We start from the raw sequence: 10,736 nt of genomic DNA, 5'->3' as shown, positions 1-10,736 counted from the left end.
ACTTTTTGTGTTAGAAAAATGTAAGACTTTACATAAAAAATGATGTAAAGCCATCAACATCCAAGAATAATTTCGACTCTTCACTTTAATTTGGACATATAATCAAGTTTTTATAAGAAGTGGGCATTTTAAATTTTACACTTAATAAGAGCATCTCCAGTCGTCGGGTCGAAGGGAGCGTCGATCCGAGGCGCTGAGAGGGTGGCCGCACTGGAGACCCGCCCTGATGCGAGGCGGTGTCTTAGCGAAGACCGGGGGCGAAGGAGAGAAAAGATGGTCGCGTGTGGGAGACGCGCGTAAATAAAAAAAAAAACGAACAATTACAAGAAGAGAGGAGAGATGGGGGAAGAAGAATTAAAAAAAAAAAAGAACGAAAATTTGTAGAGAGAGGAGAGATGGGGGAAGAAGAAGAAGAAAGGGTGAGGTGAGGTGGGGTGGGGTGGGGTGGGGTGGGGCGGGGCGTGGGTAGGTAATTGATTTGACTTTTTTAACTCCTTTTAATTTTTAGCTCAATTTTTAATTATTGTTATTTAATTCATTGTATTGAATTTAAATTAGTAATATTTATTGTTAATTTTAATTATTGTAATTTTTTTATTATTAAAGTTATGTAATTTTTAATTATGTCTTTAATTTTATTTTAATTATTGTAATGTTTAATTTTAATTTTAATTTTAATGAAATTAAGAATTTAAAAATAAAAGTGTAGAAATATGTATTTTGTGGAAATGAAAATCTAAGACACTCTCTAAGACCCAATGCATTGGAGAAGGGTGTGTCTTAGGTGGGGACCACCATCTAAAACACCCGCTAAGACACCATGCATTGAAGATGCTCTAAGTGGGCAATTTTGCCTATTGATACAATGAAATAAATAGATCACCTCTTGAAGTAGCAGCAACATAGTCGATGCTGGAGAGATCATACCAGGCAGCTTTGTTGACAATGTTTTTCATGTTAGCTTTTGAAACCGGCAGCGGCAACGCGCTCGAGCTCCAAGCAAGCATATGCAGCTCCTTGTTCGGAACAGCAGCGGTGGAGCTCTGGCCTCGAAAGCTGGTGAAGGCGAGGTTCCGGCTGGACAACATGAAGATGGTCAAGCGACCACTTTGTGAAAAAGAAACTGAAATTTCTTAACAGCCGTTAGAGGGGGAAGTCGTCTGCTTCCCTTTGTAAACAATAGGGAGTAAGTTGCACAAAATATTAAGGGTGTTTTTGCTACTTAATTCTTTCACCAATGTATAGCATATAAAACAAACAAAAACAAAACTTTCCCCAAACATTGGTATCTTGGATAATGCATTCTTTTGTTCATATTTTTATCCATGATTAAAATCGCTGGTGCTTTCCGAACAACTGAGAACTGATGGCGCTAAATAACTGGAATGTGGTCGAGGATACTCTTTTTTTGTTTGAGTAGGGTAAATAGGGACAGTTGAAATTGAACCCTTAACTTCACTCTACTCTTCAGTCTTCACACAAAGAATGTTAACTAAGCTCATGAAATGTGGAGTCACAACAAAATAAAGATAAAACGAATCGGTCACCACATTATCAAAATCACATTATTTTGCATTTCTTTGTGCTTTTCATATAAGTCTATACAACGACGTATGAAAAGTAAATAATAAAGAATTGATGTTTTCCACTTTTTGCCCAAAATGGGCGTCCACCATCGATCAGAAGTTCCAAAGCAACCCAACAAGGTCCACCAACATCATTCGATGCTCCAAATTTGATTGGAGTGATGTTTTACAAAGACTGCAATTTGAAGCGGTCACATATTCCTTTGAACTCTCTCAAAGCTCAAAACCCCAAATTTTGCACATCAACAGTCTCAAAATTGTAGCCAATGAGCGTCCTCTTTCATCCATGTACGTCACAAACTCCATAATTCCTGAGGTTCAACTGCAACTTACTCTACGTTGCCTTCTCAATATTAAGCAAACTAAATATAATGATTCAAAATTGCCTTACCCAGAATTATCCTCAGTTGAATGTATTTGAAGCTTGTCTTCAATCTGGATGCAATGTACACTGTACAATCTCAATGTTATAAATTTACCACGAGTTGCAAGATACCCAATGATTCAGAATTCAGCTCATAATAATATTATTAGCATTATTGGACTTAGAGTTTTCGAAAATTGCAACCCTTTGATAATCAAGAGAAGTACGGAAATATTCTTCTTAGTCTTATAACAAGATGCCACCAGATGTCATTTATTGTGCATGAATGAAATTCAAAATGAAGGTCACAATCAGATAAGCTATACAATAGCTTCTAGCCGACTAGCTCAACCAGAATATTAGTTCATCCAATAGATGTATTTGATCTACATGAATGGACCTTATTTTCGTAAGACTTGATCGACATACCTCACTCATAAGGAAGCAGCTAGGGAGAGTAGCGGAGACAAAATGAAAAAACAAATATAAAAAACCAAAGCTGGAATATAGAAAAACAACAAACATGATAATTCTGAATTTCTGATTCAAGAAGATAGTATAATTATGAGGCGCATTTCCATCTTATATTCACTTGGAATCAAACAGATTTTATATTGAATGCTGAACAGTTTTTTACCTGATTCAGAACTTGCCTCAGCAGAGAGACCACGCAAGGCACATTTAGCATAAGTGAGCAGTCGGGTTCGTTGAGGAGCACCCAATTTGCTAATCAGGGACCTTAGCAGCCCACTTTAAGGAATAAAAAGAATAGTAAGGAGACAATTTAATCAACCTTAAGAACTATTGTGACAGTTGCATAACATGGAATCGGGTCTTACTCAGTCCGCAGTATGGTCAGAAACTCAGGGGGCAATGACTCCATGAAGGAAGATACATCCTCCATTTTTAAAAACTTCACTTCTTCCTTTAAATGTTTCTTCTCTTCAGGCGACATTCCTCTCCCAAGCGATGATTTACTTCAGTTATTTAGATGCAATCAACATTACATCCACACATAAACCATAAATATTAAAGAGAAGTCCTAACCATGATGCTAAAAATTGTAGCACTTAAAATAAAGAAACCTAACAATGCACTTAGCATTGGAAGCAAAAGGAAGAAAGCAATAAAAAGACAGTTTTAACTAATTTTAGTTCAGAACATTAGCATGTAGCCATGTAAGGATAAATCAAACATCAATGCAAAAAGAAAATGATGCCGAGAACTTGAAAGTTCTCATCCATGATAGAAAAAAAAAAAAAATCAGATCAAGGGAAACGCCAAAGAGTGTACCTGTTAATGGTTCTTCCTGTAAATATAATAGGAAAATATCGAGCATACTTCCCAACACCAAAGGTTTCTCCCAGCTGCTGTATTTTTTGTGTATCAAGTCTAATTAAGGCCTCCCAGAGATGGCAATAATTCTTTCTGAGTTCTTCAGGTAACTGTTTATAGATTCCATGATCCAGAATGACTACATGTACATATATGTATTTGTTAAGCAAATACGAAGTCAATTTTAAAACCAAAAACAGATATGATAAGATAAGACTCCTACTGAAAGAAAGGTTTTAAGTAGAAATGTTTAATTGTTGCCTAAAAAAAGTAGAATGTTCGATTGTACCTAATGTAAAGCAATTGCGCCCATCTGGAGAAACTAATATGTTTCCAGGATGCGGGTCACCATGGAGGAAACCATGAACAAATATCATCTCAGCAAACACATCTATGAGGGTTTTGGCTACCTATAATGTCAAGAGAAACAGAACAGAAGAATGAGAGTCCCTTACTCATTGAAGATACCAGCTTCTTAGAACTTTTTAACAGAATTTTTTCTTATAAGTCTAATCTGTCTGCTACATAGAAATAACAGTCATACAGCATGCCCAGGAATCAAGAAAAAATATCTATGTTAAATGGCATGCCTTCCACAAACCAACCTCAAGTGGACTGATTCCCATTCGCTTCAAATATTCCAAATCATCAATCTGAAAACCAATGAAATTCATGTTACCAGTGGCTTCACAGAAATCAGCAAACCACAGTCTACTGAATGTAAAATATATTTACTTACATATTATGCAAAGTTTCCCGCTATTAATCAAAGAAAGTTGTCAAACCAGCACAATTATTTCTTCAAATGTTCGTGTAGTTGACAGAATTAATTAGGTTACAGGAATATTACAACTGAATACCTTTATCTAACTGCTTCCTAATGTTTTTCAGGTTCATTCTTTTTTTGGTGGGTGGGGGGAAGTGGGGGATCTAAAGTTAGGCTATTAGCTATACCTTCTGTCCTTCACAAAACTGCATTGTCAACACCTGCCTGCTTGTGAAATCCTAGCAATATAACCATGACAGTGAGATCCAAGATGAAAGGAGGAACTTTTGCATTGATAAACTCAAGAAAGAAATGCATATTCTTACCCAATAGACAAAAGGGAATTTGACCATCTTGTTGCTTTTAAAATTATTTGCTGCTCTTTCTGAGTTCTTAGCCTCTTGAATGAAATCTATAGAACATAAGAAAAAATACCATCCGAGCATATTAACGCACCCGTAGAAAACAACTAAGATAAGTTCTTTTCTACTATTTTCATTCCAACAAGTGTAACGAGGGTGACGAAATATTCAAGCACATATTGTACTTTAAGCAAAAAATTATAATGAAAACAAATAGTCGGACCAGACATGTCATTTTGAAGGCACCAAAACTAGTGATGGAACAAGTTTTGATAGCATGCAGTTGCAAGCGAAAATTTCTAGATGAAACCTAGCCCAATAAAAAGAATAAAAGTAAAGATGGTGATATTTACAGGCTTCAAAATGAAATGAATCATTTGAACCTAAGCATATAAGAAATCAAAACAACCCAAGGAGAATCATAGTACTTGTCTGATGACAAAACACCATGATACACTCACCAAGTTCAGAAGCAATAGATTTTGTAAATTCTGATACCATCCACTTGAACCTGTACTCCGGGAAAAACTAGAAAATGCAGCAACTAACATTTTAGACCACACGAGGAAAAGGCCCAGAAAACTGGCTCATTTTGCCACCAAATTTGCATTTATTCCAATTCGATAGCTTTCTATAAGTATCTTCATTTATGATAAACAATGTGTTTACTCTTTCTCTCTCTGCACATATACGCGCACTTTCTCTTTAATTTGCCAAAGGAAAATTTCAGATTAACAAAAAAGGAACAGAACTATGTAAACTCTAGTGTGATAACCTCAAAGTCATGACACAAAGCTATTTTTGATAACAACCATGCCATGATTCTACTAGTTTTTTTATCTAGTCCACATCAAATTCTTCTTATCAATATATAGTCTTGATATTTCCATGTACAAGTCTAACGAAATGACTATGAGCTTCTTTTGTCTGCATTTGCAATTAAAATAATGCAATTAGTCTATCAATAAATTAATGATAATCTATTCTTTCTTGGTAATCAGTGACACTATAAAAGATTTGTGTAAAGGTTTTGGTATTTCTATATTGTTACATAAAATTTGACACATCAAACAATTTCTTTGGTTGTGGCTTGGATCATAGACTTAAAGCAGTTTCAAAGAACCACTGAGTGGCACTAGTGAAGATTTCTGTAGAGCCAGAGAAAATAAAACTGATGGGCACAACTCATTATGTACTTTATTAGGTAAGAATTTTGTGGTTTTCCAGATCTTGTAATATTGAAAAAATTGTGGCTAATATAATTGAGATGAAGCAGTTTTGAAGAGCTCCAATCATCATGCATGCATTGGGCCACTATGCAGCAGCGAATCCATTGAAAGTAATGGGAATTGATAATTGAGATATATGCACGTGTAACAAGATCCTAAGGGAAAGAGAAGAACTGGTACTTAAATGATAAGGAAGGGTCCCTTTTTCCCTTTTCCTCTCTTTTTTCTCTGCAACTTTCTCAAAAATTTCCAATAACAAAAACAGAAGGGGGTTCAGGCTGGGGGGAATGTGAAGTTGGAGGCCAGCTTGTAAGAAGGCTTTAAGACCAAAATAGATTAGAAGGGTGAGAATAATTGCCACATAATGAACAGAAAATTTCAAGAGTTGAATTTAAGTGCACTTTTTACTTGTAAAATAACCCTCTCCTAATAGTTTTGTGTACATTACAACAAGAAAAAGGAGACAACAGACTTTTGAATCGGTTATAGCAGCTTCAAGATCTTCAGCCATTACCAATTGCCACAATATTTGAACACTATGCAAGAAACTTCCCACACATTAATTATCCCCTTAAAAGATGAGTGTGAGAAATCTCTATTGGTTTCTCTACTTGAACTTAAAAGGTTTTAACAGATAATTATCAAAGTAAGAACAAGATAAATATTATGAAACTTTGTAGTAATGACCCATCCTAATAGATAGCATAAAAATGTCTATTTGTATCAGAGTTCTATGAATTAACCGCAAGCTTCATGTGGGAGAGAAAAATGCAGAAAAGCGAAGAATGTAAACTAGTCAAACAAATGTTATTGATAAGTACTCGTGTATTAATGTATTAATGCAATTACCTCCATGCACATCTTATAATGTAGCCTATTTGCTTTTCATGCATGGGTTTGAACATAGTTTTCTTTGAAAAAAAAAAAACACAGTCAAAGTAAACGAGAAAAAGTTAACTAACTGAATCAAAATCTTACCCATGCAACTGTTCTGGAGAGTAAAGCCATTGTAGTAAGATCAAATTTCATTTGATATTCTAATCCTGGATACTGGACCTGGGGTTCAGGTACCAAAGCAAAAATGAAACCATGTATTCTCATTTAGAACTATCTTATGCACTCAAAAGAAATAAACAGCAATATAGAGAGATGATGCATTTGTTTTATAGTCTACAATTGCATGACGAATCATATGTTAGAAATAGATTTTACTGCTTTACCAAAATGCAGCTCAAAAGTGGTATTCAAAGATTAAATTAGTCAGTTATATCATTCTCTAAACGAAAGGGCCATGGTATATAGAATAAGAATCCATCTGAACTGAATAATGGTTTATGCGAAATGTATTTCACCATATTGGAAACTAACCTTTTTGTGGCTGTGTTTTAATTTAAAATCTTCAATCAAGTCAACATGATATATTGGAGAGTCATTACCAAGAAAACAAAAGAAGTAAAAAGTACTACAGAACTGCACTGGATTGAAGCCACCTCCAACCCCCCAATTCCACCAACATTGACAACATAACAAGTAATGTTGAATAATTTGTCAAAGAAGGAAAACTCCTTCTTGAGAAAACTAAATTATCAATGCATGTAGGGACATGATTGTCCAAAAGTACTACTTCAAGTATAGTTCCACAGATTAACCTTGACTGCCACCTCCTGATGGTCCTTCAAGATGGCACGATGTACCTGAGCAATTGATGCAGCAGCAACTGCTTGCTGGTCAAACGAGAGAAATCTGATCCATGAATCCACATGCCAAACAAGTTAGGTCGTTCACTTTCAAAAGAACTTGTAATTGGACATGAATGTATTCTATGACACTAAGGACTATTGAGAAAGTCTTAAATTTACTCTTTTGAGTCATTTAGCAATTAATGGATTAATCAAACTTAATTAACGAGAAGCTACATAATTGATCTACTGTGGATATACAAAGAAGAAACAGGAACAAGAAGTGTCAAAATAAGTAGTCTTTTTGATCCTACAAGTAGGGCTGTTTTTTCCAAATGGATGCTAAGAAATAGCCAGTACTTTAAATACTAGTTTATTAGTCAGTTAAACTTACATCTCTGACAAATCCTTCCCCAGACTTTTTACTATAACTTCTTTGACAGCTTCGAAATTACATGGAATTGCCTGAAACATCAGTATGACTGAATTAGCATATAATCCAATTAAAAAGGTCAGACACCATAAAACTAAAAGTTTGGTTAAACAAAAAATAACTGAAATGTGACGAGTGAAAACCTGATCCTGTAAAGACGAAAGAGTTGAGGAGTATTCATGAGGAACTTGTCGTGCTGCAGCAACAAACTGGCCAGCCTTTACATAGAAACCTTTGTTGGTGTCACATAAATTTTGGATCCTTCTAGCCGATCTTAGATGGATCTTAAAATTAATTGCCACAAAACATTAATTAAAGACGAGAAATTTTCTACCTCAAAGTAAAATATAAAAATTACGCAATGAACTTTAAATATTAAAACTATGCAGATTCAATCTATTTATTTATTTCCACCATCATTGCCATTGGAAAAAACAGATACTAATTCCAGGAAGCAGAAAACATAAGACGGCATTAATAGAGAAACTACCAAGAACAGAAATAATGGAAGGAGCATACATAATGATGAGGAACATGATTGTGGTGACTTCAGCACGGGATACTACATCCCACCATCATTGCCAATATGACAGGAAAAGCATAGTATTCACAATGGTAAAGACAGAGTTAATGGAAGATGATAAATTAAAGTTGCGAAAGAATGCTCGAGAAATTCATCTTAAAGTTTTTTATGCCCTAAGAATGTTCATTGGCAACACGAATTGATAACGGTTCAACTTAAGCCCATGCGGCCATGCCTAGAAGATCAATAGCAAAAAATGATTTATTAAGAACTATTAACATGACCTGGCCAAACAGAGTTATCTTTAAAAAAATAAAAATTGTCGGAATAAAAAACGAGAAACAGGGCAAAACATCAGCCTAAATAGCTAGGTTTCCAAACCTCAGATAATGTGAATCCATACTCCTTCGAATCAGCTGGTAAACCGTGCAACGAATACTTGTAGTCAACCACGCAAGAACTGATCTGAAAAATTCGAACTGTTAGCAGCAATAATCGGGAAAGAATAGTGATAACCAGGAGAAATCGAAAAGGATGTGATGCAGATACTCACGGTAAAGAGGGCGCGGGAGGAGCGAACGACGCCGTTTAAAAAGTTAGGGGGAAAATTGATTGTTTTGCCAGAGTCGGAAGAGTCGTAGGTGGCGGCGGCAGCGAAGCCAGCGGCGGTGAGCACATAGAGCGAGGTTTTGGCGCCTAACTTCAAACCTCCATGTCTACTCATCTCTCAGCTGCTGGAGACTCGGTTTCCGTCTCGGCCTCAGCGGAACAAAACGGAATTTTTACTTGAGTTAACAGTTAACCGCCAAAAGAATCGCGGTAAATTCGGCTTCGACACTGTAAATATGTTACTGAAAACTCGTTGTCTCCCATTTCATAAGTGATAAGAAATTTAAGAAAATTAGTTGAATGTAATATAAAAAAAAAATTGTTATGTGCTAAGGTAATATACTATTATTCCCTCCGTCTCATTTATAACCTCCTAAAAACATGAAACACAAAAATTAAAGAATAGAAATTTAAGCAATAAAGTGATATTTTAAAACTTAATTAAGAAAAATAAACGAGGGAAGAAAAAGAGAGAGTAATGGAAAAATAAATGAGAAGAGAGACGACGAAATTATTGAAAAGATAAATGAAGATAATGTAAAAATAAAGCATGCAAATTAAGAAAATGATTGTAATTATTTCAATTTTTTTAATTGAGACATTATAAATAAGACAACCCGAAAAAGAAATTAAAACATTATTAATGAGACGGAGAGAGTATTAAAGTCGATAATGTGATCCACTTTTATGAATAATTAAAGTGGTGTACTATATATAGTAGAATAAGTAAATAAGTTAGATATAATAAGTGCATGTTTGGTAGGCTTTATAAGTCTAGATAGTAAATAATGGGATTATTTATGTGTTTAGCTTTTGTCGGTTCCTTTGAATTCTTTATTTTATTTTTGAAGCTCTTTTTTATGAGATTATTAGTCAAGCGTGGCGAGATAAAACCCTCTCTTATTTCATTATTCCTCTCTGCATAACAAACTCATCTCACCCCTGACATAATTGATCTTATCTTACTTTTATTAATCAATTTATTTCCAACAAAATAAATGCTAAAGGTATTATGTATTACTTTGTTGTGAAATAATGTTTATAAATGGAATAAGACTATTTTTTTATTGAAGTCTCAAAATGGATAAAAAAAACTATTTTTATGAGACGAAAGAAGTATACTATTGATAATATTGTTATACTGACATCTTATTGGTGATTTTTCTTATAGAAAAAAAAAAAAAAAAACCACTTATTAACTGATATTCTAAGGGTGCCTCCAATAGTTGGAATCAATTTTAGCTCTCAAGTCGCTACATCAGCGCGACATCAGTTTTTGAAATTAACACACTTTTTTCTATGACATTTACGCCAACAATGAAATCAGTTTTTATATTTTAGAGCAATTCCAACAGTTACTCTATTGTAGAGGCCAACGTTAATTTGGCGTGAATGCTTCCTCCAACAATCTCCTCTCCGCTACTGTAAATTAGAGTTGGTGAACAGTGCACCACTTAATGTGGCGGGCACTGTTCACCCGGTAGGTTTGCACTTTATTTATTTATTTATTTCTTTTATTATATTTATCTTGTCTTTTGCTCTTATAAAAATGTTTAATTTTGTTTGATTTAATTTATTATATTTAATTTAATTAATTTGTGTATTATTTATATTTTTAAAATAGCATAATATATACCAAATTTAAAAAATAATTTATAAAATTGAAAAATACATTAATATAAATTACTACATTATAAAGTGACCAAATTTAAGAGAAGTGCCAATTCCAGATGTTGAAACGATGCCAAATGAAATAAGTCATTTTCAAGATTTTTTTGGACGCTATAAAAAAATTAAAGATAAAATGGCTCACTTTGCGCTTCGTGATGCATTAGTCGATCATATATGGA

General features: G+C 34.3%; 1 protein-coding gene across 1 annotated transcript; it reads right to left on the bottom strand.

Annotated features, from left to right (window-relative positions):
* Positions 1-1,524: 1,524 nt before the first annotated feature.
* On the bottom strand, positions 1,525-9,160 carry LOC131021974 (uncharacterized). The gene is made up of 16 exons (XM_057951307.1): positions 8,831-9,160; positions 8,659-8,742; positions 7,898-8,038; positions 7,716-7,786; positions 7,292-7,385; positions 6,621-6,698; positions 4,875-4,941; positions 4,378-4,463; positions 4,240-4,290; positions 3,891-3,938; positions 3,575-3,695; positions 3,244-3,424; positions 2,790-2,927; positions 2,588-2,700; positions 1,978-2,037; positions 1,525-1,897 (listed from the first exon to the last, which is right to left on the bottom strand). Exons 1-16 carry the CDS (start codon positions 8,999-9,001, stop codon positions 1,800-1,802), a joined length of 1,602 nt encoding a protein of 533 aa, XP_057807290.1. The 5' UTR covers positions 9,002-9,160; the 3' UTR covers positions 1,525-1,799.
* Between the last annotated feature and the right edge of the window lie 1,576 nt (positions 9,161-10,736).

This window comes from Salvia miltiorrhiza, chromosome 4 (genome assembly GCF_028751815.1).
Source record: "Salvia miltiorrhiza cultivar Shanhuang (shh) chromosome 4, IMPLAD_Smil_shh, whole genome shotgun sequence".
Lineage (NCBI taxonomy): Eukaryota > Viridiplantae > Streptophyta > Magnoliopsida > Lamiales > Lamiaceae > Salvia > Salvia miltiorrhiza.
The sequence above is the reverse complement of the archived record's forward strand: the minus strand, read 5'-3'. Positions and strand labels throughout refer to the sequence as shown.

Excerpts from the sequence above, each read along its gene's own strand:
- LOC131021974 (XM_057951307.1), bottom strand. The coding sequence starts at position 9,001 with ATGAGTAGACATGGAGGTTTGAAGTTAGGCGCCAAAACCTCGCTCTAT. Across the intron at positions 6,699-7,291 it reads ATCAGGAGGTGGCAGTCAAG|GTCCAGTATCCAGGATTAGA; the intron begins GTTAATCTGTGG and ends CCTGAACCCCAG. Across the intron at positions 4,464-4,874 it reads ATCTATTGCTTCTGAACTTG|ATTTCATTCAAGAGGCTAAG; the intron begins GTGAGTGTATCA and ends TATGTTCTATAG.